Raw genomic sequence first — 27774 nt, 5'->3', positions numbered from 1 at the left:
ATTCTCTATCCCAGTCCCTAATACAGTGTGAACATCTAATAATACTCAGTTGCTCTAATAGGATCTTTAACTATAAGTTCATTAGCTGGATTCTGAGACCACAGACTTGCTTTGAATTTCTTCTGAGGCTTCCCTTGCAAATTTCGTGCAGAAGTCCTTCCATTTCTTTATTTCACACATTTCATGTAGACAGTTTTGCTTGGAAATTACCAAACTGTTTAACTGCAGAGGGTGCTAAACTTCAGCTACTTTTCCCATTTAGCATCAGAAGGACTGCAGCAACTCTAGCTGCAGTCCTAGAGCAAGGCACTGCAGCTGGATTTGAGGCCCAGACTGGCAGTGCCCTGAGGCTAAGTCTAACCATCCCCGGGATGAGATGCTGCGTCCCCAGAACATCTGGGTGAAAGGTGAACATCTGGGTAGGTATACTCTGGTGTATAGAGTGTAGACACTGCATCTAGATAACTAGTTGGGAATTCTTTTCTTCCAGCTCTCCAAAAACCTGTTTCTGGAGATTTCTACTTTCAAGGTATTCCTCACAGAGTCTCAAATGTATCATTGAAATCATGAAATTTTCTTTCTTCTCTTGTTGTGTGATGGTGGTGGTTGAGAGATAGGTAGATGGTTCAAAATTGTAATCAGTTTTTAAAAAACCCTTTTAAAAGGATTTGGATATGCTTCTTTTCATTTTTGAGCCACAAAAATATTTTCCATCCTGCTTCAATTATGAAATTTGAAATTGCAATCGAAAGAGATGAATTGTGATAATACTATGCTTACAAATGGGAATTCTTACAAAAGCCCACTCTCCCTGTCTGCTATTTATGGAGATTAAGTCCTCACTCATGCTGACTTTCCTTTCTGACTTGTTTATAGTCTCAGAGTATAAAAATACAGTAGTCAGAAAGCTCCTCTTGGGGTGTCTGCCTTTAGTTCTTGTCTGAGGATTCCTTTCTAAATGGACTTTGGTGTCATGTTAGCAACTCACATTGTTTGCCAAAATCGGAGCTGCCAAGGGAAATTAGAGCAGTTAATTTAATGTCATGAATGTTTGGGGGCTTCTTGCCTGATTCACAGGTGGGAGAGTGTAAATCACATTGAGTATTCTGTATAAAGCAGAGGACAGTAAGAGCCGCCTCCATCTGCTGCCTTCCTGCCCCTCATCCTCACTCTGCACCTGTGGAAATCTCCCTTCACCCCAAGCAGACTCCCCAGAAGCTCGCTAGTGGAGATGTGTGAGGCAGAAAGGCCGCCTCTCACCATGGCTCCTGAAGGACCTCTCCATTGTCTTTGCTAGTGATGGGGCCACAGGGCTGCAGCCAGAACCATGCGGCTTGTGGCTTTGAGCTCAGCCCTGCCACAGTGGCACTGAAAGGACTATTCTACAACCATAGGTGACAGCTGTGAAGCCCCTGGCACTAGGCTGGGCACTGGGGTCGGTTATTTTGTGTGGCAGAGAGTCAGGGTCCTTAGCAGAGCCTGACTCACCTCCCACTGCCGAGGCAGAAGAGAAAGAGAGCACCAGGTGCTTTCAGACGGCCAGGTTCTCAGTGCTCCCATTCCCAGGCTTTCTTTTGCACCTGATTCTTGAGTAAACGGTGTGTAGAGGGGATGCTTGGCTTTCTGATTTGTCCTTAAGAGAATCTTTGAATGAGTCTTCAAAGGCACAGTATGGACCTTTGACCAGAAAGCTTAGAACACATGTCGGCAGCCTCTGTCCACCCCTTGAAAGCAAACTGCTAAGTCAGTTTTGTCTTTAGCTCTGTGTGCCTAGTTTCACTTCTCTCCCAATACCCACAGAAAGATGCTACATTTGCGTTTATTTCACCTCCCTTCTGTGCTTCAGGACTAAGTTGTGTGTGTCTGAGACGTAGTTTAGAAGGAAAATGACAGCTTGTCGGGACCAAGCATGTATTTACTTTGTTTTAGGGATCTAGCTTATTTTCAGGAAATATATGAATTGATTGCCGATAATTAATGAGCATATCATGAACACTCTGAGGCTCAGTGCCATGCAGATGTGATTGTTGGGAAGTGCATAACTCGGGTTTACATTTGCCTGACAAGACCCTCGCAGGCATTTACCCCGTAGACTTTCAAAATGAACAATACATCTTGGGAAGAACTCCTGACTACCAAGGCGGGGATACTGTTTATCTGTGACTAGAACGAAAGGAAACCATCTAGATTATAATAAATGTCTTCTAGAAAAGCACATTTCAGCATAAATATTTTAAATTTTGATACATTTCATGGGTTCCAAGACACTCCATAAAATATACCCACAGAGATGCTTATATTAAAGTTCAGTTTTCCCCATTACTAATACACAACAGGGTGTCAACTTTGTGCCACCCACTGAAAACTATTTAAACAGCATGTAATTCATAGTGTACTAGACATCTCTGCTTTTAGCCTTAGAATGAGCAGGGCCCTCTCAGCAACCCTTGGCCGCCCCTGCTCTGTATCCTGAGTGGCAAAGCCCTGCTGGGAGACTGAAGAGTGGATTTTTAAATTCTTTTGCACATATCCTTTCCTTTCCCTCTCCTCTTTCTCATTTCTTTCACCCACTTCTCTTTTTTTTTCTCCTTTCCAAGAGTTTTTTCCTCCCCTGAACGTTACGTTCTTTCCATGTAAAATCCTGTACATTTAGAGTATTCTGGTTGGTTTCCGGCACTCTCGTAAAGAAAAGGAATAGAAAACGCTTCCAAAGTCCAGCAAATAAATAATATTCTAATAGCCAGGAGCTCTCTAACATGTCTATACAAAAGCAGGTGCACCACAAACTGCCATCTCTCTGCACTGCCCCAGACTTCCCAATTTGATGATTTAGAGACTTTTCTACTTAGGTGGATGGTCCCGTTTTTGCCGAATTCAGCACGTTCATTAAACAGTTTCTTGGAGCCAAATGCCAACTCCACTGCATTTCTGCTTGGTAAGGTTTGGTGGCCTTGTAGCAGGGCAGGAGTTGTTGATTCATCGACCCTTGAACAGATGATAAATCTGGAAGTTGGGCAGTAGTACTAGACTGCCTTAATAGAACTTCTGCGGGGAATCAGTGGCTCCAACACTTACGGGAAATCTACAAAAAGGCCACCCTCTAAACTCTCGTTAAGAAAGGCTCGGGAAGAGCCTTGGGTAGCAGGAACTACTCAGAGATAACGCAGGAGTCAGCGTCAGCAAGGACTTTGAACGCTAGATGTGGAATTCATCAACTTACGGAGGGGTTCTGCTTCTTGAGACCCCCATTTCTTGCTGCTTCTTTCATTCTAAATGCCTAGTGTCTTGTATCGTGAGCATCTTTTGAGATGATTCAGTTCCTCATGGGACTGCAGCAGAACCCATCTGCTCTGATGCACTCCATCACTTTGATTGTACATATTTCATTCGTGTGCATTTATGCCATCCTACATCTATATATTTTTTTCAATGATAACAGGATTATAATTATAATTCCACCTTCCTTCAGCAGAGTATAAAATACTCCAAGAGGGCTACCAAAGGCAGCTCTGACATGTCTTCTGCAGAGAGTTGTCTTGGTGCAAGACAAGCTCAAGTTTCAGGTGTAAATTCCAGCAGCCGGAGAACCCTCCACCTGAGAGGACTGATTCTGTCTGAGACAAAAGAGAGAAATAGGAATCTAGACAAGAGTTTGTCACTACAGCCGTACTTCTTTCTACTGCTGCTCCTCCAAAGACCATGGTGTGTTCCACACACAAAATTTAAGACAGTATGGTGATAATCACTATTTTCTGTATAAAACAGTTTTTAATTAAATGAGGTTTTTAATATATATAATAGATTATATTTAAGTTGTGGTGTGGTCGTGATCAATCTCCAGACTTACACATCGGACATATTTTGATTTGAGATAGTGGTATCTATTTGTTATCGCTCAACTAAAATAACCTTAGTCCCCAACTGGAATGTATATTAGTCAAGGCGTCTTTTTAAAAGACAGGATTTTCATGCTCAAAAGATGGAAAGGGAAGTAAGAAAAAAGTCCCCAAATAGGTGCATTTAATTCTCCCCAATTTAAATTTAAGTGGTACATCTTTAAAGCGATAACGATAGTCCTTTTTTCCCCCGTCAGTAACGCTTCCATCAATGAGTTTCTTTAATGTCGATGATGCTTGATGCAGTTTGAGGGAATCTGTATTTAGTCAGAGGCTGCTTCAATAGAATGACCTACCAGATGGGCCCCATAACAAAGCACAGAGGCATCAAACCACCACAGACATTTGGTGCTTAGAATAATAAAAAGACTATAAAATTAGATTAGTTGAGTCTAATTTGGAATTGGTATATTCCCCATGCACCCTCACTGCTCTTGGGCAGATAAAGCCTAAAGATTTAGCACTGTGTCAGAGCGGAAGACTGCAACTTCCAGTAAAAGGGAGACAGGGAGAGGGGGCGAGGGGGAAGAAAGCATTCTGGGAGGTCACCGAGGGCAGAGCAGTGACCTCCAATGATTTACAGGCCTTTAGCTTAATGAAATTGTTTCAGTGACATGACGGTAAGAGCTCGTAATGGATTGGATGCCCTAATGTAATGAAATTACTCCCTTCTGCCTAAAAAAAAAATGCGCAATTAATATTTACTGAGACCTGACAGCCTCTGGTGCGCTCGACTGTGTAGTTCCCTCAGACAGTCAGAGAGGAGAGACAGCAGCGTGGCAGACAGGCTGGCTCTGCACGAGCTCCTGGCCGGCGAGCAGAGCCGCGAGGGTGGAGGGGCCGGCGCTCGGGGACCGGGGACGCCCGGCCGGCTCACGCACGGCCCCCGCTCAGCCCTTCATGCTCTCCCCTTGCTTTTCCACAGGCAACTGGACAACAACCACATCAGCTGCATTGAAGATGGAGCCTTCCGAGCGCTGCGTGACTTGGAGATCCTGTGAGTTGATTCTGCGATCGCTGCCTGGTGTGCGTGTGCGTGTGCGTGTGTGTGTGTGTGTGTGTGTGTGTGTGTGTGTGTGTGTGTATGTGGCTGTCCGGGTGAGGAGGAGACAGGGGGAGTGTGTGGGCCCGGGGGTCTGTGTGGATGCGTTTCTCTGTCTTTTGCTGCAGTGCTATTAAAATTGGGAACTGGGAGATCCCTCCGGCTCACCTTGGTCAAAGTGTTTGCGGGCAGCAAAGTGTGATTTCTCACCTCCCACAAACTGGGGTTCCTGTTAATTAAGTCTGGATTGAGTCCTTTCTCCCCCGATGCTCCCACGATATTTGTTGCTGGGTGAAACAGATGGGCTAGAGTGGACCCCCAGTGCCTGCCGGAGCATTCGGGGAGCATCTGAGTGTGGGCTTAGAGAGCAGGTTACAGGTCTGGGAGACGAGGAAGAGCTAGTGCTGCGGGGTCGAGGCTGGAATCACCCAGAATCAGAGAGGGACCTTGGCACAGAACCAGGTGGAACGCCAGACAGCTAGTAAAGTCCAGTCATGGCCGTGGCTCCTGGGATCCCATCTCAGGTTTAAATCCAAACTTTGAGCAGTAACCTTAAAGTGACAGGGGCTGGGAGGTGAGGAAGAAGATGAGAGGAGATGAACCCCTCCCCGGAAGACCACCGTATATCCTGTCTAGGAAAAACGTGTAGCTGTCTTCACGTGTTCTGGATTTTCAAATGGGTCTCGCTAAGGAAACCTGATTTCCAGGGGGAGAGTCAGCTAGGTGTCATCCCCGGGTCATTCCGACTAAAATTGGATTGTGTAAGAAAACCTTTTGATTGTTCTCCCCCACCCCAAACTACACCTCCAGCTGTCTCTGAGTCGGGGAAACCTGAAGAGGACGGTGGCCAAGCCTAGCAGAACTTGCGCTGGGAGACGTGTGATTCAGCCCCAGCGTGGCCCCTCGATTAGCTGTGTGACCTTGGGCAAGTGCCGTCTGTGTTTGGAGCCTCAGTTTTGTCATTTGGAAAATGAAGGGGGTGGTTGCCGTATCGTGGAAGGGCTTCCCCTTTCCAATTTCTGTAATTGCTTGCTTCTAAAAATAATTTTGATGGTACAGTTCTAGCCAGAATGATAAGGGCAGGGTACACTCCCCTGGAAATTAAAAAAAAGAAAAAATTACATGGCCACCAGGTTACATATCTCTGACTTCCAGAAGAATGAATAGATGTCAAACAAACGAATGAGTGAGAACATTAGACTGTCCCTTTGTCCACAGGGGGAGGCCCACCTTCCTTTTCACCTGGCCCCGCAGGTAGCAACAGTGGGTTGGAGACACCCTCTCGACACTGTGTGAAAGGAAGGTGATTCCAAGAGGAATCACGGGAAATCAGGGGGATGCTGGTGCTGCAAGCTGCTGGAAATCGGATGAAAGCCGAGAATCCCCGGTACAGAAAAGGCAGGACCCACAGCCGGGAGGTTGGTCAGGTTGTCATTCCTGAGATGGATGGTCTCTCCTCACCCAAACTCTGACCCCGGAAGCAGCACCAATTGCGTGTCTGCTTGGGAAAGGATGCCAGCCCAAATTTAGTAACCCAGGACTCCTCTTATCAAGAGGCTGGAGCTGAGAAGGGTAGGCACGATTTTCCCTGACTGCAAAAAAAGCCTCTGTAGAAAGGGCTGCTGGGAGCATATCATCTTCTTCTTGAGAAGGATGAGAAAATTCCCCAGGAAGGGACCAAGAAATGGAAGTCGCTAGCTGCCACAAAGCAGACGTGATGACCTGACAGTCCACACGTTAGCGCTCTCGGCTCGGCGGGGTGTCATCTGGCCTCACCAGAAGTGCCGCTGTGGGAAGTGAGAAGCTATACAGTCAGACACCCTGGGCGTGGAGTCCTGGGTGTGGTGGCCCCTTGGCTAAGTTATTCTACCGCTCTGTTTTCTTAACTTTAAGAGATGCCCTCTATACTACATAGGATTTCTAGTAGTCACTCAGTCGTGTCTGACTCTTTGCGACCCCACGGACTGTAGCCCACCAGGCTCCTCTGTCCATGGAATTCTCCAGGCAAGAATATTGGAGTGGGTAGCCGTTCCCTTTTCCAGGGGATCTTCCCAACCCAGGGGTCAAACCCAGGTCTCCTAAATTGCAGGCAGATCCTTTACCATCTGAGTCACCTGGGGTCCCCTCCACTTCCCTAACTTTCTCCCCACCATGCCCTCATCTTCATCAAACCCCTGTCCAGGACAGAGCTGAATTGTCCTCTCTACTCTGATTTATATATATATATATATAATAGATTCATGTATATAATGCATATATATTTTTTATCCAGATACACCACAACTTGAAGCTGAAAAACTCACTATGAAAAACAAAAGTTCTCTCTCCCCATCATTGTAAAGAGCTCACAGGATCTGATTAGTTTATCTTCTCAATTCTAAACAAAGCTAGATCAATAGCTTTGTTTTAAAGACACTCTCATTTGGCTTCACATGGCTAAGTACTTAAAATTAATCACAATCAGGTATTCCATGGGTTTTTAATTTCCAGCAGAGGCACACAGCTTTGGAACCATCCATCTTCATGGTGAGCATACTGAAATTGGCTGGAGCTGATATCTCCATTTAAAGACCCTCCCTGCCCCACCCCCAGACCTTCCAAATCTCATCTTCACATTGACATTTTGTAATATTTCTCTGTAATCACAACTTAGGCACTATAAAGAAACTTGACAATAAAGTATTAATAATAAATAGGAGCTAAGTGAGGGCATCGTATATTAACTTAATAAATCCTTCAGAGAGAGACTGAGACTTCAGGGGGAGGCGGGGGGGGGAATGCAAAACACACTCTCCCCACAAAGGTCATCTCTAAGTATCTAAAGCTTTTAAAGTTTGCAAATCAAGAAGACGAAGTATAGAGACTTCCCTGGCAGTCTAGTGGTTAAGACTCTGCACTCCCACTGGATGGAGCATGGGTTCAATCCCTGGCTGGGGAGAGAAGTTTCCACACGCCACATGGTGTGGGAAAAAAAGGAGACAAGATATAGTATTTCATGGGTGTTTTCTCTCTGACATGAGGCAGAATAAAGTATAAAGGAAAGTCCCCATTACCTCAAAGAAATCCCTCTTAAAATCAACTCAAGTTTAGGGACAAAAACTAGTACTGAAAATATTTCACACAGGAGCACCCTGTTATTCCACCCTTTCTATGGATGGGAATGCCATAAAGCTTCTTTCCATCCAGGCTGAGGTTGGTTGCACCGAACGTGACGGGTGAGTCTAGGCAGGAACCCCCAGCGGTGAGGAGTAAGGGACTGTACAAGCTTTTGGAAAGACTGAAATCTGTCCACCTCAACCTCATTTTGGGCTCATGCCCAATGGGGGATGTCCAGCGCAGAGTATGGTACGCGAAGAGAGCCACCACCCTCTCTTTTTCAGGCAGCCAGAAAAGGGAGTGAGAAGGCGCGCGTAGTGTGGGCAAAACTCCGGAGAAGGAGCCCTAAGGCAAGTGATGGTAGCTGCCGTCAGTGTGCAGTTACTGGTGGTTGTGGTTTAGCTGCTCAGTCGTGTCCGACTCTGTGCGACCCACGGACTGTAGCCCGCCAGGCTCCTCTGTCCATGGGATTCTCCAGGCAAGAGTACCTGAGTGGGTCACCGTTTCCTTCTCCAGAGGATCTTCCTGACCCAGAGATCGAACCCACAACTCCTGCACTGGCAGGTGGGTTCTTTACTGCTGAGCCACCTGGGACCAACACTGGAAGCGGTGCCTTTATACCCATTCTCTCTCTGCATTCTCACCACCCCTCCGTGAAACTTACTGGCGCCTTCTTTTTCACAGAGGATGCCTATTTCAGAGAAGCCAAGTAACTGCCTAGCTAGCAAGCAGCAGAATGTGTGTTTCTAAGGCTCTCGGGCGTGGGCCCCGCTGAGGCAGGGCCAGCGTGTGCCTCAGGGTGGTCTGAACTGGCCCCGAGAGCTGGTCTCAGGGAGCTCCCAGGGCCTCAGGGTCCTGCTGAGAACTCGGGAGCCTCCCACAGCTTCTGAGATTGTCATTCCCTTTACCCAGGGATGGGTCCCCATAAAGCTGAAGGTAACTCAACTTCACAGAGGGAAAAAATCATCCTGCTTTTTCACTGACTTACATTTGAGTCCCAGAGACAACTTCTCCTCACTGCTGGGTGTCACCGATCGATTTTGGCACTTGCCGCTGCTCTGTTTCTTAGTTGAGGGACCTCACTTGCCGTTACCTCGCTTTCAGATGCCCTTCTGTTACCCAAATCATGGACTGTTAATTTCTGCCGGTTTGTACGCTTGGCGGTTCACGTCCTCGGTTTTCGGTTTTCTCTGGGTAAGATGTGTGTAAACCACGGTCAAGTATGCTAAGACTGCATTTCCCTGGCTGGCCAGGAATCATTTCTGGAGGGACTCTGAGCCTGGGTTTCTAGACCCCGCCAGCTAGGTTGAGGACAGCCAGGCATGTCACCAGTTTTACCAGGCTCCTCTCAGCCCTACATGCCGTCTTATTAAAAAAAAAAAATCAGAAAAAATATCAAATGGAAAAAAAAATGAGTAGGGGAAAATGAAACCAGAAACAACCTAGCTAATCAAATATTTAAATTTTTTTTCAATAGTATTGTGGGAGAAAAGATTCTCAGACATTGTCTCCTAGCCAGAAGACAAACGTAGCCGATCAGGAGTTTGGTAGATATGCTGCCAAAATGCTAGGAAAGCATCCCCAAGACACTTTCAGTGAGTGGTCTGCCCTTGATAAAGCACTTGTACTGGCCAAATCTCACGTCGATCTGACAGGTTTTTCGATAACCAGTGTGTGCTGTCTTGAAAGCCTCGCTCGCCTTTCTGTCACTTACCAATTTTGGAAGTTCAGTGATATCATCATAGGCTGGCTCTGCAAAGACCTTCGCTGTCTCCAGGATGACCTCTTACTGTTGAGATAAGGCACAGGGAGGCCGAGAGCAGGGTCAGGACTAGAGTGAGGCCCATGCCTTTTACCCTGGGCACCCCACTTCCCTCCCCCTAGTCCTAGCCCTCACCTTGGCTTGTCCAGGGCAACAGCAAGTTAGCAGTAGCAGAGGACTCTAACCTGGGTCTCCAGACCCCTGATTCCATGTTCTTTGCCCCCAATGGACACCCCCAGGCAATTCAGCTATACAGAAGAAATCCCCTGGTAAGTTTGGGGATCCTAAGCACAGTTGTCTTTTCAAAACCTATTGTTAAATGTTTTATGTTATGTAGCAGGTTGAAGTGAAAAGTAAAAGTGTTAGTCGCTCAGTCGTATCTGACTCTTTGTGACCACATGGACTATAGTCTCGTCTGTCCATGGACGTCTCCAGGCAAGAATGCTTGAGTGGGTTGCCATTTCCTTCTCCAGGGGAATCTTCCTAACCCAGAGATCGAACCTGGGTCTCCTGCATTGCAGGCAGATTCTTTACCATCTGAGCCACAGGGAAGCCCCATTTAGCAGAGCTGAAAGCAGAATCATTCTTTGAGTTTATCATGGACTGAAGTTTGCCTTCCCACAATCTGCTGATCAACTCTCTTGAAACCAGAGGTTGCAAACTAGACGACACTACATTTTGGTCACAAATGAGGTTTTCTTTTTCATCCTAAGAGTGTTTTTGCCATTTTAAATTAGCATTTCATATTGAAAATTGGTGAAATTTTTTGTGAAAGTCCAGAATTCCAGCTTTGGACTTCAGTGAAGCAGAAGCTTTGGCAACTCTGGCCTGGACATGTGCCTCGTGACAATCAGTTGAGACTGAAAAGCACATACCCTCCTTAGATGGGGTGTGTATAGCCTCCACTTTCCTGTCAACCTCCCCCCATTTCAGTTACCTCCCAGCCCAGGCAAGCCCCTGCTTTAATCCATCCAAAAAGCAAGGATATGTGCCAGCATTGTGCGAGATGCCAAGGACAGTAAAGCTTTAAATGAGCAGGAGCTTTGGTGGATCAAACTCTAAAGGTGAGAGCTTATCAGAATTGTTGATCAGACAGGCACAGACAGAGCTAAGTGATGGGGAGTCCAGGACTCCCAGACTGACCAAGGGCACCTCGGAAGCCATCTGGGATGCCTCATGCCTCATCTGCTGGGAAGTCCTTCTCAGGAGTTGAACTTGCTTCCAGATTCCTTTTGATTGTAAAGCAGTTGTAATTGGGTTTATACAGGCTTCTCAGGTGCCATTAGTGGTAAAGTACCTGCCTGCCAATGCAGGAGGCATAAGAGATATGAGTTCAATCCCTGGGTCAAGAATATCCCCGAAGGAACACACGGCAATCCACTCCAGTATTCTTGCCGGGAGAATCCCATGGACAGGAGAGCCTGGTGTGCTATAGTCCACAGGGTCGCAAAGAGTTGGACACGACTGAAGAAGCAACCTCGCGTGCACATGCGCACATAGGATGAGAAGCAAGAGAGGAAAACCTCCCACTCTATTTCGTGCTCCCTAGAGCCCAGCGTCAGCCCAGGTAACGAGCTCCCGTTAGAGCAAAGAGAGTCTTTTAGCCTGGGTAATGAGCTCCCTTTAAAGAAAAGAGTTAACGCAATGATGGGAATTAAGTAGACTTTTAGTGTAGTTCTAATTCAGCCACCTCTGGGCAAATATGACATGGCCTGACCCTGAGCCCTACTTGTAGATACAGAAAGAAAGTCCTTTTTTGATATAAGAAGAAGACAGTAAAAGAAATGGACAGTAGTCCTGATACTGAGATCAGGATGTGCTCACTCTCCGAGCAGAGGGTGGTGGTCCTGGCTGAGGGGTGCTGGGCACTGGGTGTTGGGACATTTATGGATATGGTTGGTCCAATTCAGAAAACCCAGAGCTTAATGAAAGTGGTGGTGTGTCCTCCACTTCCAATGAGCTTCCTCTGGGTGTGGAACCAGATGCTCTGATTAACGAATAAAAATAATCTGCTGATACATTGTATAATGAAAGGATATCATAGGAATTATTAGGCATTATAGCTGCTATAATTACTATGATAGTCTCCATGTTCTAACACCTGCTACCTTCCAGGCACTGTGATAAAACATTATAATGCAGCATCTTACATAACCCCCCTCTACAGCCTTCCAAGGTAGATCTTGGTAATCTCCTCATTTTACCAGTGAGGAAACTGAGGCTCAGAGAAGGTGAACAGCTTGTCCCAGGGTGATGTGAACAAGTACACAAAGGGAATTATTCTTCCAGTATCAAATCCCCTGCACTTAACTGTTCTACTACACACAAGAAATTAGAATTAAAAAATACATCCCAGAGCACACATACAAGAGAAACAGTTAGGTGCATTCGTGAGGTTATTCTCTGTAGCCCAGAATAATTCAGGAACTGCAGACTTTCTTTTTGAGAAGTTGACTCCTAGGGTGCTCAGATCCAAACCTATGACATCAGTTTATTCAGCACCACATCCCATTGCATGAGACTGCCCAGACAAGGAGGCGGGAGGAAAAGGCTGCTCTTCTGGGGTAGGGGGTGGGAGGCATTACAGTCCTCCCACAGGACTGGTTGCCAAATCAGCTCCACCAAGTCAACTTGAGTGGTTTGGGGTTCATTTCCTTTCAAAAGAGAAACATTAATACCAATCCTTAGGCTAGGGATTAAAGGAGACAACCTCAGGTGTGTGTCTAACATATACCCCATCAGGACACTCATAAAAATCATAGTTGGCGAATATTCCTATACTGTTCACTGCCTTGCACAAGCCTGGCACATAGTAGGTGGTCAGTTAAAGTTCATGGAATCAAATTGAGTTGAAATCACAGTCGGCCGTCTGTATCCCCTGGTGCCTTATCCTGCAGATCCCAGATCCCCTCAGATCAGTTCGCTGCTGGTTAAATCCAAAATGCATCACCCACGGATGCAGAGGGCCACTTGTAATTAACTGAATTTGAAGCTTACCCCACCCTAGTCTCTAGAGTCTCTGTTTTGCTTGTGCCCTGAATGCAACTAAGATTGTGGTTGTCCCAGAATTATTTTAGATGTTGAACAGTGTGTTCAATAGTATTTTTTTCTGAAACAGCAGACATTTCTCACATTACCTTTGGTTTTCTATTCCTTTAGCTAAGTGTTTCCCTCACCCCCACCCCTTTTTTTTTCTTTTTACTAGTGAACAAAAATTAGAGCCACAGAGAAAACTGGTGCTTTCTAACAGAGACAAGATTCATTTTCATTTATTTGCAAACTATTTCACCTGGGTTTCTCTGGGAGATGCAAACATTTGTTTCAACAGCCTTAGGAATCAGGGTGTTTAGTCATGACGTAGCTTTGAATACAGAACTGTCATCATTTAATGAAAATCTTAAAATATCTCCAGAATATGATTTTTTGGTATTGTGCTGCAAATTGTGAATTGTGGAGACAATCAGGATTAAAATTGTACCTTGTTGAAAACGTCGGTAACTTCCATTCAACCCCCAGCGTACTAGGAAGGGAACTGAGTTTCCCGCAAATGCACTTCACCCAGCCTGGGACCTGGATCTTAGTCAAGCTCTTAAAATGACAAGCTTGGTTTTGAGAACATAAGCCTAAGGAAAAAGTGACCCTTTCTTTGAAATGTAAAGATAATCTTTTCCATTTAAATAAACAGCACTTTCACAGTCCAAGTAACTAGAATCTGAGGAGTTCTTGTGGTTTCCACTTTGCTTCATTTCCCTATTCACTAAAGGCTAGTCTAGTGTCTGAATTTAAAATGTCATGGTGTTCGTTCCTGAGTTAAGAGTCTCTAGTGAAGATCACTGAGCCATTCTTTACCCCCGGAGGTTCTGAGTCAGCAGGACTCCCACTGTCTGCGTCTCCTGCGAGCAGCGCTTCGGTGGAATCTGGTAATGGACGTCTCGCTGTCCTTGGGGAGTGAGGACAGTCTCTGTGTCCCTGTATAATGCAGCTGCCAGGTCTTGGAGTTGAAATTCTGGTCTGACAAACCAGGTTTGAGAACAGGCTTTTGGTTTGCTTTGTCCCATCTAAAACAAAATGGGAAAATATCTTTGCATTTTTGAAAAAAGATTCCAGAGGGTTTTCTCGCAGTAGCAAGTGGCTGGTGGGGGAATGCCTCAGAGCTGCCAAATACACTTAGGAGTCAGTTCTTTCCCCAAACAGAGCTTTGCCTCTGTCTTGAAAAGGTGCTCCCGTGCGGATGCTCAGACTCTGAGCTTCCTCCATGCCCCAGCTGCCAACAGTGGCTTTGGTAGCCAGTGTTTGAGCATCTTTAGTATCTCTCCGCTTATCAGCTTTTGAGTCCCCTTGTAGACTTGAACTTGCCTATGACTGATGCTACCACTTCCACCCAGGGTGTGAAATATTGGATGGCTTGGCTTCCCCATGGCTGGGGTTCCATTACTCTACAGAACTGGCTTCTAAGAGCCAAGCAGAAAATTGATCCCTCCTGTCAGTTTATGGAAGGGAGGAGGGCACGGAGAGGACAAGGACACAGAGTAGTGGAGAATCAGAGCTCTCTCTCAGTTTTAACCTTGTCCTGAGCTTTCGTTTCCTATTTTTGAAGGCACTTACGAGCGAGGGATGGTGAGGAGCGGGGATGGAGGGAATAATGGTCCTGTTTCTCTAAGACCAGATTTGGATTCACTGTAGAAAAGCTCTGGAGCACCCATTCTTTTAAGGATCCCGCCTATCAGCTCTATTTTATTCATTGGTTGAATCAGACCTGCTAATGTGAGCTTTCTTCTTGTTTTTTCATTTTTTTGGTTTTTCCAATGTTTAAAGAAAAACAGAATTAGTTCCCAACAGTTAAATCTTGGGTGATTTTATGGGAATAATTTCAATTTCCCTTGGATATTCAGAAGCTGTATCCACCCTGGGTGGACATGTGGCTGTGGTGGTCTGAAGCAGCACGGTCCCCCTAAAGGACCCCCGGTGGTGAAAGGACTGCTCCATATCTGAGCTGTCCAGCAGATAGCCGCTAGCCGCATGTGACTCTTGAGCACTTGCAATGTGGCTAGCGCAACTGAGAAGCTGAGTGTTTAGCTTCACTTGATTTTACTTGGTTTCAGTTTGAATTGCCAAATTTAGCTTGTGGCTACCTTATCGAAGAGTGCAGGTTTGGAGCTGAGTGGCAGGACTGCATCTGGACAGGGCATGCCCTCTGCAGATCTCCATAGTTCCCACCATGCATGCTCTCCTGCCTGCCTGACTCCAAAGCCCTGGAGCCATTTCACACCCATTAATAAGCAGAATGGTTAAACGGTGTATTTTCTGAAGCTGCTGCTGCTGCTGCTGCTAAGTCGCTTCAGTCGTGTCCCACTCTGTGCGACCCCATAGACGGCAGCCCCCCAGGCTCTCCCGTCCCTGGGATTCTCCAGGCAAGAATACTGGAGTGGGTTGCCATTTCCTTCTCCAATGCATGAAAGTGAAAAGTGAAAGGGAAGCCCCTCAGTCGTGTCCGACTCTTAGCGACCCCATGGACTGCAGTCCACCAGGCTCCAATGTCCATGGGGTTTTCCAGGCAAGAGTACTGGAGTGGGGTGACACCGCCTTTTCCTTTCTGAAGCTACATACCTTGAAATATCTACCACTTCCCTCTTCTCCCACCTCCGCACTCTGCCCTTGCTGGTTCTTAATTTAAACATCTGGATCTTATACCCCCAAAAGACCCATTTTCACTGAAACCCAGGAGTATGGTTATGAAAACTGACTCCCACCAAAGCAAAACTCTCTCTGCGTGAATTAGTTCCTGGATCCCAATTATTCTCTTCTCTCCACTCTGCAAGTGACTTCCGCCAAGTCAACTGGATAGGAAAATCATTCCAGACCCATCCCTGATCCATACTTAAGTGGAGACGTGACAGGCAAGCCTATTAACCCCGCAAAAGTTGAGCCTGGTATCTACATAGAGAGAGAAAGAAAAGGAACTGACACCTCTGCCCCGACCCATGCAACTATATGTTTTCAAATGCTGTGCAGTGGGGCTGGTTGTAACTTTCAGAGTTTGGCCAGATGTCCTGTCTTTAGGCAGATCTGGACAATTCTGGGTATCCCCGGTCCTTCCACTGCCTTCTAGAAATCTATTCCCATTCCAGAAATACCATTGTAGACCCAGAATCAGCCAAAGTAAATTGGAGAGCGGAACTGTAGGCTGCAAAGACCCTGGAGGTCAGCTGATCCTACCACTTCATTTGAAGAGGGAAAAAAAAAAAAAAAAACCACTCAGAATGGTTAAGCAATTTGCTCACAGCCATGAGAAAGTTTCACAGAAGAACCAGGCCAGAAAATGGGTCTGTTGACTCTTATCTCATGCAGCATGTTGCCATCTATCCAAGAAGCCCTTTCTCTATATTAGCAGACAGGAAACAGAAATTAGTGGAGCCAGCCAGTATGTCCTGTCCATCCCATCGTCCTTTAATCTCAAGCATTTTGCCAGAGGGAACATTTTACCTTCAACATGGGGACCACACCCTCCCTTTCTAGAGTCTTCCAGTCCTGCAGCCACTGCTTGGGAGATGACCACCCTGGTCAGAGGGCAGCCTGGGGAGACATTGAATTCTGTATCATTGATTCCAGCTAGCAGGCGTGCCCGGGGCCCTGTGAGCCAGCACCAACGACCCCTACCCATCTATGAGCCCAAATAGCTCACAGTGTAAATTATCCTCAGTGAGGATAGCGGTGGGTGGAGCGGGGAGCATTGAATAAGTTTCAACCATTTAAAGATAGTTGGTTTCAATTGTAGGTTCCTGGAGCGTGTCTTAGCTAGTGACTGCCCTACAGGAAATGCAGTATAGGAAGAAGGCTTTAACCACACAGTACCATGATGATGTTAAAATACACTGAGAGATTGATTGATTTATATAGCCCATATGTGATCTTTAGGTGTTAAATATATATGTTTGATTCAAATTGTTTAAGTAATCTGTTTAGTTCAGAGGCTGAAAACTGGCCCCTGCAAGCCAAACCCAGCCCCCAGGTATGTTTCATTTGTGACTTTTGTTCCTTAAGGAGAGTTAGTCATCAATATGGACCAAGGAATAAGGAGATTTCATATAAAATTCTAGATGTCTGGCTTTCTCTTTAACAAAAGGAAAAGAACTGGATCACTGCACCCACTTTCCAGCATGGCAGCAGTCCTTGGAAATGAGAAATGATGGCCCTGGGTGGAAAAGCTGTGGTTGCCACAGTCCCGTGCAGCCCCTTCCTCTGATGTCAAGCCTTGCTCCTGTAGACAATTGACTGTACTCTGGGATCAGCCCAGAAAGCTGTTTAGAGTGGAGTTTTGTTTTTGTTTTTTTTTTTTTAATCGAAAGATGCCAAAAGCATGATCCTTCGCATTTGGAAACTCATCCATCCATTCCTTCAGTAAATACTTGAGTCCTTTTTTGTGCCAAACACAGAGCGAGGTCCTGCCTACATAACGCCGGGGGTGGGGGTGGGGAGCAGGCGGGAGGGGTAAACCAGATGCGTCCTCTGCTTTCTCTGCGTGTACCTGTCTCTTATGTACACATTCATAGGTACTGAAGACTTTGCCCCTTCTTCCTCTCCCTGCTCAAATGCAGCCGAGGTGGAATTGTCTGCTTCCCTCCTTCTCAGCGACAAATTCACCTGTCTAGTTACGTAAGTGGGAGGTCATTTCTTCACCCCCACAGATATCTTGCACACTGGAAACTGTGACGTTTCTAAATAATGTAGTAGACAAGATTAATGGTCCAGGTTCCCAGTTTACAGATGATGAAATAGAATTAGGGGACTAAGGCCGCCTCATTTACAGTGTCGTTTAAGGTACATTTTACAATTCAGTAGGTCACTGGGAGGCAGTTGAATCATTCTGCGTCACCGCTAGGCAGGGTCCATGGTGATCTCAATAGATGAGTAAGGAGTTCTTCAGAATTCAGGGACCAGAAACACTGGAGCATCCTGATCACTTCCACCACCAGCATCTGATTGAGCAGTGGTGGAATTCGAAGATTCATCTTTCTCTTTTGCTCCCTCACTTTTTCTGTTTATTTTACTGGCATCTTTGTCTTCCTTTTAACACCGAGGCTCCGCTGGGTAGAAGGAGATGAGTTTTTGCTGTCATAACATGCATATATAATGAAGCCAGAACCAAAGACAAGCCCTTTTGTTAAGGAACCCCTATCATCAAAAGCCCTAATTGGAAGCTGATTGTTTTTATTTATTTTTGTAGGTTTTACATGACACCTGGAGACCATTTAAAATGTTACTTGGCGGTGAGAGCTCTGTGTTTAAAAATAACGCTCACCCGGTGCCAAATCACTTTAGAGTCGGGTACAAATATTGAGACAAAAACCCCAGCTGTTATTGCTTTGGCTGCTAATTTGAGGTGTCAAATGAGAGCCCGACTGCTATACGTCAGTGAATAAGGCCCCTTGTGAGGTCATTATGTTTTCTAACAGTTGAGAGTAATGGACTAATCAGTGCAGCATCAGTTGCTTTCATTATATGCCCACACAATGGTTATGAGCTTTAATTTAAACGGTCCGCAGGGAGATGAAGGAAGTCGGTAATAGGCAGCACCCAGGATAGTCCAGGAGAGCAGGTACCATAAGCAAGATAGCTTCTTACCCTCATCCCTCTTCTCTCTCCCTCCATCTCTCATTCCTCCTGCCCCATCTGCCCTCAGAGACTCCTTGTCCGCTCCTAGCAGACCAAGGATGAGCTTTGCTCAAGGAGCAAGACTGGACCCTTAGTTCTTCAGGGTGCTCTGAAAAATCTCTATTAGCTAGTCCAACAGTCAGGGCGACTTTTGGCAACACTTGGACTTGTCAGCCAAGCCTGAGCCTTGGAAGGTGTTGAGCCACGATTCTCCTGTCTTCTCTGTAGCCTCTGGGCTTCCCAAGTGGCGCTAGTGGTAAAGAACATGCCTGCCAATGCAGGAGACGCAGGTTTGATCCCTGGGTCGGGAAGATCCCCCGGAGAAGAAAATGGCAACCCATTCCAGTGTTCTTGCCTGGAGAATCCCAAGGACAGAGGAACCTGGCAAGGTATGGTCCATAAGATCGCAAAGAGTCAGACACGACTGAAGCAACTTAGCATGCATGCAGACACATGCTCTGAAGCCCCTACTACCGTCTTTCTTGGACCAGAGAAGAGTTAGGTGATGCTGTTGCTATGAGCAGCCTTGAGAGCAAGTCAAACACCAGGGTCCCTGCCGCACTGAAGCCTGGAAGGACCGAGTTTACCACTAACACGTAAGATTCATCTCCTCCTCGGGACAGCGGGGGAATCGGATGGCTGGTGTCTGTCGAAGACAATCCTGTAAGAGGCCGTTCTGTGTAATGATGAAAAATACAGTCCGGTCTGGTGTGACTCTTTCCTGGATTTGAGTATTGGCTCCACGACTCCATACTTACATGATCAGGCAGAGTTCATTGATCTTTTTAGGATCCCAAATGGAAATGGCAAGAGTATCTCAGGTTGTTGGGAGAATTAAATGAGATAATGTGTGCACATAGCAAAAACATGATTAATAAACATCAATATTGTTGTTATTATGGGCATGTTTATTGAAAGATCTTTGGAAACTCACCTCAAAGCAATATCCTTTACTAGTCCAGATCATTGGAGGAAAGCAGAATGTTCGTGGGAGAATCTGTAACATCAATTTAGATTTTTCAAATGATGTGTTATTTTATAATATTCTTCTTGATTTATGGAATTTCCCAGAGCCTCCAGCCAAATCAGAGCAGTGGGTAGCTGGGGGAGAAAGGCAAATTCAGACTTGATAGGAGGAAAACAGTTAAGGAGCTTCATTCAAAAATGGCTGAGCCTGGGACTTTCCTGGTGGCCCAGTGGTGAAGACTCTGTGCTTCCGATGCAGCGGACTTGGGTTCAATCTCTAGTCGTGGAACAAAGATCACACGTGCCATGTGATACAGCCAGAAAACAAATAAAAAACAAACCAAAAACAAAGAAACAAAGTGACTGAGTCAGTGCAGTTGGAGAGGGACCCTAGGCTGGGGGGCGAGGCTTGGGAATGCCTCTGTCAACCTCTGTAGACCCAGTGTGTGCTCCCCCAGGGCCAAGTTCATAGAGTGCCTCCTGCACACATGCTAATGGGCTGAGTTAGCCAGCACTTCTCCCACCCAGGATCTAGGAGCCTGTGGCAGGGCCTCGTCATCAGCAGTAGGTACTGTGATCCATTCCTGATGCCATGATGGCTATCAGTCCACACCCACCAAGCCAGACCAGGACAAGCCAGTCCTGCTTTGACATATGAACCAAAGAGGAAAGCAGACACGTAGAGGATCTAAAGCAGCCTCAGTTTCATCCCTCGCTCCTTGCCTGAGCCAGAAAGAGGAAAGATGGGAGCCCCCCAGACCCTCCTTTTGTGGTCCACGAGCTACTGCAACCCCTCTGTGCTCCTCATGCCCCATGCCAGCTATTCAGATATTTCTGCACAAGGCCTGGCCACAATGTTTGCACTCAGCTGCTCTTTAGGAAATGATTCTGCCTACCTTGGTTGTGCCTGTCCCTGTGAGTCCAACGTAGGCCCTGAGAGAAGTATTTACATCTTCCGGGCTTAGAGTGCTGGCTGCTGGGCTCCCACGTTGGTAAGTACAAGTCAGGGAATCTCAAGGGTCACTTAAAAAAGATATCCTGTGGCCATAGCTATGGCTGCTGCTGACCCACCAAAATTCTTCTTCCTAGGGATCCTTAAGGAGTACATGAGTAGACACTAAGTCGCTTCAGTTGTCTGACTCTTTATGATCCTGTGGACTGTAGCCCACCAGTTTCCTCTGTCCCTAGATTCTCCAACAAGAATACTGGAGTTGGTTGCCATGCCCTCCTCCAGGGGAATCTTCCAAACCAAGGGATCGACCCTGAGTCTCCTGCAGCTCCTGCACTGGAGGTGGATTCTTTGCTGCTGAGCCACCGAGAAGCCCTTCTTTAAGGAGGGAACCACCTTATTTATCCAGACTTAAAAAGTCAACCTGCCCCGAGACAGGAGATGAATGGACAAAGCTACCAAGAGGGTCTGTCTGACTCTAGGATTCTGGATCACCTGTGCAGAGGGGAAGAGGAGGGTTTCCAGGACCACCCCAGAAAGCTTGGGGATTACTGTGGATGCCTGATCCTGAAATTATGTGGTACGTGCTTGTAGTTAATATTGCTGCATTAGAGCCAATTACATAGTATTATGGACACACAACACGCAGATTACACCCAGAGCCAGGGAAGCACAGCTTGATAAAGCAATGGCCTGATCGGAGGAGACAGAGGGAAATGTCAGCCCTATTAAGAAATTGCCAGGGTGGTGTGGCTGCAGCTGGACTGAGCTCCTCCAGAACAAAGATTGCTATCTTGCATGATGCTGGGAGAACCACACTTTAGCACCCAGCAGAGATCAGTGGGGAACGAGGGGCAGAAGTCAAGTTGGACCTCTCTAAGAGTGATCACAGCTACCTCCATTGAGGGCTGCATACTATTTCAGAATTTGGACTTCCTCCTAAACAGGAAGAGGCCCAGCTCCCTCATGCTGTCCACACGTGAGGCCTTCGGGCCCAGGGCGGCCACAGGCTGCCCTCCACACTCAGGTCAAGGCCCTGTCCTTAGCCTTTCTCCTAGTTCACTGGTTCTACAACTGGAGCTTGTATATGAATCCTCTTGGTCATTGAAACACACAAAGCTGGGCCTTCCCCAGAGGTTCTGATTCAGGAGGCTGGGGCAGGGCCTGAACATATGCATCTCTAACAAGTTCCTGGAGAAGGCAATGGCACCTCACTCCAGTACTCTTGCCTGGAAAATCCCATGGACGGAGGAGCCTGGTGGGCTGCAGTCCATGGGGTCACTAAGAGTCGGGCACGACTGAGCGACTTCACTTTCACTTTTCACTTTCATGCACTGGAGAAGGAAATGGCAACCCACTCCAGTATTCTTGCCTGGAGAATCCCAGGGATGGGGGAGCCTGGTGGGCTGCCGTCTATGGGGTCGCACAGAGTGGGACACGACTGAAGCGACTTAGCAGCAGCAACACGTTCCCGGGTGACACTGCAAGTCCAGGGGCCACACTTGGAGAACAACTGTCCAGGTTCATTGCACGCCCACCCAGAGGTGGATCTCCCCACCCTGTCTCTTGTAAAAGGTCTTCTAGGCTCTGATTCCAGCACAGCATTGCAGGCTCTGGGAGCATTGCAACTCAGCTTCCAGGTAGGATTATGGGGCGGAAGGGAGAAGCGTAGATCTGGGGTGAGGCTGCCTGCTTATGTTTGCTTATGTTTGCTTTTGTTTCTGCTTGAAGAGATGCAGCCCCAGAAACCCACTCCACTGGAGCCTTTCCTCTAACAGCTGCACCAGGCCTCAGTTGCAGCAGTCAGAGTCTTTGGTCTCCATCGTGGTGTGCAGGACCTTTAGTTGCCCTGCAGACTCTTAGTTGCGTGTGTGGTATCTTGTTCCCCTACCAGGGATTGAACTCACGCCCCCTGCATTGGGAGCAAGGGAGTCTTAGCCACTGAACCACCTCGACTCCCTGCTTTTGAATCCCAGCCCTACCATTTGCCACTGGGACTCTCCTACCGCTGTTTTATAGTTTTTGTTTTTAAGACCTGAAAGGCATTGACCCCACCCCCTCTTCCCACCAAGCAGTTACGTGACGTCCTACTTATCACAGCTAGTCTTTGGCGAAGGCAGGACCAGAACTGCCCAGTTCTCAAGCAGCCAGAGGGCAGCAAACATGGTTTATAAAAAGCCAATTAGTAAATATTTTAGGCTTTGGGGCCATATGGTCTCTCGAAACTAAGCTGCTGTAATGGGGAAGCAGCCATAGGTGTGAATAAACAGATGGGTAGAGCTGTATTCACACACGCAGGCTGCACTAGCTGGGCCTGCAGGTAGCAACTTGCCAGCCCCGGCACAGACCAGCGTGTGTGCCGCCGCTGCACGCACACGGCGTGACTCGGAGCCCTGGGTTGCTGCCGTGTCCCGGTGTCTAGCGGAGGAACCCAGGGACGTGCCAACTTTGTGAGGCTGTGTTGTGTTAGTTGCTGTCATACCCTACGCTTTGCAACCCTATGGACTGTAGCCCCCCGGGCTCCTCTGTCCGTGGAATTCTCTAGACAAGGATACTGGAGTGGACTGCTGATGCCCTCCTCCAGGGGATCCCCGTCCCCACCCGGGGATCAAACCTGAGTCTCTTATGTCTCCTGCATTGTCAGGCGGGTTCTTTACCACTAGCCAACCTGTACTGTAGGGCTTCCCTGGAGGCTCAGTGGTAAAGAGTCCACCTGCCAGTGCAGGAGACCCAAGTTCGATCCCTGCATCAGGAATTCTCCTGGAGAAGAGAATGGTGCCCACTTAAGTATTCTTGCTTGGAAAGTCCCAAGGACAGAGGAGCCTGGCAGGGTACAATGCATGGGGTAGCATAGAGTCAGACACGACTTAGTGGCTAACCAACGATAAAAGAAGCAATAGTAAGTGTGCAAATCTCCTAGTGACCTGGGAAAAAAGTTTTGTGGCTTTTTTTAATCTTTATTGAATGTGTTACCATATGGCTAGTATTTTATGTTTTGAGTTTTTGGCCATGAGGCACGTGGGATGTTAACTCCCTGAGCAGGGCTCGGACCCACACTCCCTGCCTTGGAAGGCAAAGTCTTAACTACTGGTTTGCCAGGGAAGTCCCCAGAAAAAATGTCTAATGCTCCCTTTCTAGTTCTCACAAGCAAGAGAGATCCATTGGTAGAAGGAGCATTGTCCAAACAGGTGACTTTAGTGTGGCCTAGGTGCTCCAGCTGTGACAGAACAGAAGAGAGGCTGGAGAGAACACAGCTAAATCTCAATAGAAATACTGTGCATATAGAGCTTGGTAAGTAAGAGCTTTATAAGAGAGGAATGGGAGTTGGATGGACCAACTGTCTTTTAAATCCAGTGGAGGGAAATTGCCTTATTTCTGGTTCATGCTATAAGGCCCACTCAGTAGTTTGCCAGGATGCAAAAAGGGGAGACTGGGACCGTCCTGAAGTCTCACAGAACTGATGTGACCCTGCACTTGAGCTTGAAACCTGACACAAAATGAATTGACAGCATTTACCTGGAGATGGGAATGTCTACCCACCTCTGTATTCTTGCCTAGAGAATCCCATGGACAGAGGAGCCTGGCAGGCTATAGCCCATGGGGTCACAAGAGTCAGACATGACTGAGCAACTAACACACACCAGAGAAAAATTTCCAACTGGGGCAACTTAGGATAAAGCATATTTTCTCAATAAGAACAGAGCAGTGAGGTTAAAGCTACATTCTAGAACTAGCAATACTCTTCCAGGAGATGGAATTAAATAAGATGAGGCTGATGAGGTCACCATAGGTTAAGTTTGGGCAATCATATAATGGGGGTGCAGGTGGGTCCTTGTCAGATCAAACAATATATTTTTTCTGTGGTTAATTTTCAAGAAGGTTTCTGGAATAGGAGGCGATAGTAGACTTGTGCAGTGAATTCTAGCTTTGGGTCCCTAAGGGGAGGTGGCAGAGACTATCTTTGCTGGAGAAGCAAACTAGCCCTGAAACAGAAGGCAGTGGGAAACTTGGGAGAAATTGCAATGTAAAGCAGAAACAGTCAGTCCTGAGTCCTCCTGGAGCTTGTTGCTGCGCTGGGCAAGCCTTTTATCTCTTGTAGCCTCAAACTGCTCCTTGGTAAGATGGGGAAGATCATCTGAACTGCAGAGTGCTTCAAGTACCAAATAAGATGAATGTGAAAATACATAGTCATAAAAGACCAAACACAGGTCACCAAAAACGTGAAAGTCGCTCAGCTGTGCCTGGCTCTTTGCCACCCCATGGACCGGTCCATGGAATTCTCCAGGCCAGAATACTGGAGTGGGTAGCCTTTCCCTTCTCCAGGGGGGCTTCCCAACCCAGGGATTGAACCCAGGTCTCCCACATTGCAATTCGTTACCAACTGAGCCACCAGGGAAGCCCAAGAATCCTGGAATGGGTAGCCTATCCCTTCTCCAACAGATCTTCCCGACCCAGGAATCAAACCGGGGTCTCCTGCACTGTAGGTGGATTCTTTACCAACTGAATTACCAGGGAATCCCAGGCTACAAAAATAATAGCTAATAGTTACCGATTATTGCCTACAAGCTAGTGTGCTAACAAGTATGCTTTCCATGCCCAGTTTCAAGGTCATGATAGCTAGCTGGATAATGTCCCCTCAAAAGTGTCCCGTGTTCTCATCCCAGGAACTTAGGTGCCAAAAGGAACTCGGAAAATATGGCCAAGAATCCTGAGGTGGATTATCCTGTCAGGCTCTAAATGTCATCAGACAGGTCCTCTTAAGAGGGAGGCAGGACATTGCAGTGAACAGTAGGAGGTGTGGCAGCAGAAGCTAGAGGGTGGAGTGACACAAGGAAGGAGCCATGAGCTGAGGAATAAGAATCCGCCTGCAGCGCGGGAGATCCTGGTGCGGTTCTTGGGTCGGGAAGATACCCTGGAGAAGGGATAGGTTACCCGCTCCAGTATTCTTGGGTTTCCCTTGTGACTCAGCTGGTAAAGAATCCGCCTGCAATGAGGGAGACCTGGGTTCGATACCTGGGTTGGGAAGATCCCCTGGAAAAGGTAAAGGATACCCACTCCAGTATTCTGGCCTGGAGGATTCCAGGGACTGTATAGTCCTTGGGGTCGCAAAGAGCCAGACATGACTGAGCAACTTTCACTTTCATAGGCTGCAGAAGACAAGGAAATGAATTCTCCTCAAAGCCCTCCAGAAGAAACACAGTCCCGTGAACCCATTTCAGACTTCTGATCTCTAGACTGTATGAAATAGGTCTGTGTTGCTTTAAACCATAGAAAGTGTGGTCATCTGTTACAGCAGCAATAGACAATGAAGACGGGCATCATTTCTAGAGTCAAGTTCTGATACACCACTTGCTTCATCCTTGACATGGAGGTGATAGAAAGTGCCTACCTCGTTGGGTGGTTGTAGGAATTAAGTGAGATGGTACAAGTAGAACCCACAACCTGCCTGGCCTACAATAAGCTCTCGGTTAATATTGGCAATTATTACAACCATCTCCTTGAACCACCAACAAAGCTCCGTGAGATCAATGCTGCTAGTTTCCGCTTGTTAAACAGGAGGAAACCCAGTAAGATTAAGAAAATTTATTCATGGTTGCACAGCTTGTAAGTCAGAATCTTAACAAAGGCTTTGCCTTTGAGGCCATGCTCACCCGCTCCTGGGCTCCCCAGGTGGCGCAGTGGTAAAGAATCCACGTGCCAATGCAGGAGACATGAGTTCGATCCCTGGGTCAGGAAGATCCCCTGGAGGAAGAAACGGTAACCCATTCCAGTATTCTTGTCTGAAAAATCCCAAGAACAGAGGAGTCTGGTGGGCTACAGTCCACGGAGTCACAAAGAGTTGGACATGACCGAGCGACTGAGCATGCACACCCCCACTCTGCTCCTCTGCATCAGGGTTGTGATAACGCCACCTTCATCAAATGCCAGCTGCTGGACCTAAGCACGAGGACCAGATAGTGCTGCCTGCATGGGCAAAAGCCACCAAGATTGGAAATCAAATAAATCTGGGCTTATTAGGGAAAAAGAAACTGTAGCTTCCATGGAGAACAGCGCCCAAGAGGTTACCAACCCTCTGAGGTCCCTGGGCCAGCAAATCATGAAAGTCTGAATACTGTGTTTAGTCATTTTGGTTCTGGAATAATTGCTATTATCATAAATGTTTTATTGGCCTCATTATGGCTCACATTTAAATATCAGTGTAGTAATACATTAATAAGCCATCACTGCCGGACGCCTGCCGGATGCAGTTACAATCCAAGTCCTGTGTATAACTACACTGTATATTCAGCTAAATTAGGGCTGGCTGTGAACTCAGTCTGATGTCGAGTGGCTGGGCATATTTGGAAGGCAGCCTCTTCTCTGCAAAGGCTTCTTGAGCTCTTTGCTTCTGTGAGATAAGGGGGACACAGATTTTTGTCTGATTAGTGAGTCAAAGATTCTAATTAGGTCTCCCCCAGGTGTGGAGCCTAGAACTCTGGGATGGATAGAAGAGAGATGAAGGCATTGCTTCCACCCCAGAGGCATTCCTAACCTGCTGGAGAGGGGGTCGGGTAGGGAGCATGACCCTCGCTCCTGGGAAGCTCCCTGTCAAGGCAGGATGGCATGGTCTGATGGGAGTGACAAGTTCTTGCACCCTATCTGATGACATATTCTGAACACCTCCTGGGTGGATGAAGATAGGATGGATTCACAGTCCCCCAGCACACACACACATGTCTATAGAAAAGATAAGCCGCAGGCAATAGAATAGGTTCAAGATCATAAAATGCCAAGTGTCAGAACTGATGCATTAATGAATTCCTTGAGTGGGCAGAAGCTGGCAATGTAAATTTGGTTGATTCCACTTTATCATAATACCATACACCTAAAAGAATGCCAGAAGAATGCCAGTAGGTGCAGAAGAAATATGGGGGGAGGGAGGAGAAAGTATTAGATTCTGTACTTTTGTGTAAATAGATTTCCTCCCGGTCTTCTTGGCCAAAGGCCTTGAGAAATAGCCTGGGTCGAAGGGGATGTGGTCCCTGGAATCCTGCTGTGGACTAGGGTCCCCAGGGGAGAAGGTGTCTGTGCAGACCCCTTGGGTGGGGTGGGTACAGGGGCCTCTGCAGGATAAAGCTCTGTTTATATTCCCTTGGGGTCTGGGGTTGGGTGAGGGGAACAGGAATGACCAGGACAGGGCTAGGTTCTCTCCACCAAAATCAGTTAAATGGTAGCCTCCACCTAACAAGCACATACTGTCTGCTAAGCCCTGTGAAGTAGGTACCATTGGCCCCTTCTACCAGTGAAGAATCTATGGCTAAGTGATGGTGATAATCTGCCCGAGACCACACAACTAGGGTATATGTGACTCAGTTTGAACCATGTATGGACAAGAGCTTTGACTGTGGTAACACACAAGATGGAAAATGTT

At 47.1% G+C, this 27774-nt stretch overlaps 1 protein-coding gene across 1 annotated transcript in view; it reads left to right on the top strand.

The window, feature by feature from the left end:
• The window catches only part of SLIT3 (slit guidance ligand 3), a 723236-nt gene that overhangs the window by 518698 nt on the left and 176764 nt on the right, over positions 1-27774 (top strand). Inside the window, exon 6 of the mRNA XM_027979969.2 lies at positions 4822-4893. Coding sequence (XP_027835770.1) covers positions 4822-4893 — 72 coding nt within the window. The remainder of the gene's footprint in view (positions 1-4821; positions 4894-27774) is intronic.

The sequence above is a fragment of the Ovis aries genome, chromosome 16 (genome assembly GCF_016772045.2).
Source record: "Ovis aries strain OAR_USU_Benz2616 breed Rambouillet chromosome 16, ARS-UI_Ramb_v3.0, whole genome shotgun sequence".
Classification (NCBI taxonomy): Eukaryota; Metazoa; Chordata; class Mammalia; order Artiodactyla; family Bovidae; genus Ovis; species Ovis aries.
The sequence above is the reverse complement of the archived record's forward strand: the minus strand, read 5'-3'. Positions and strand labels throughout refer to the sequence as shown.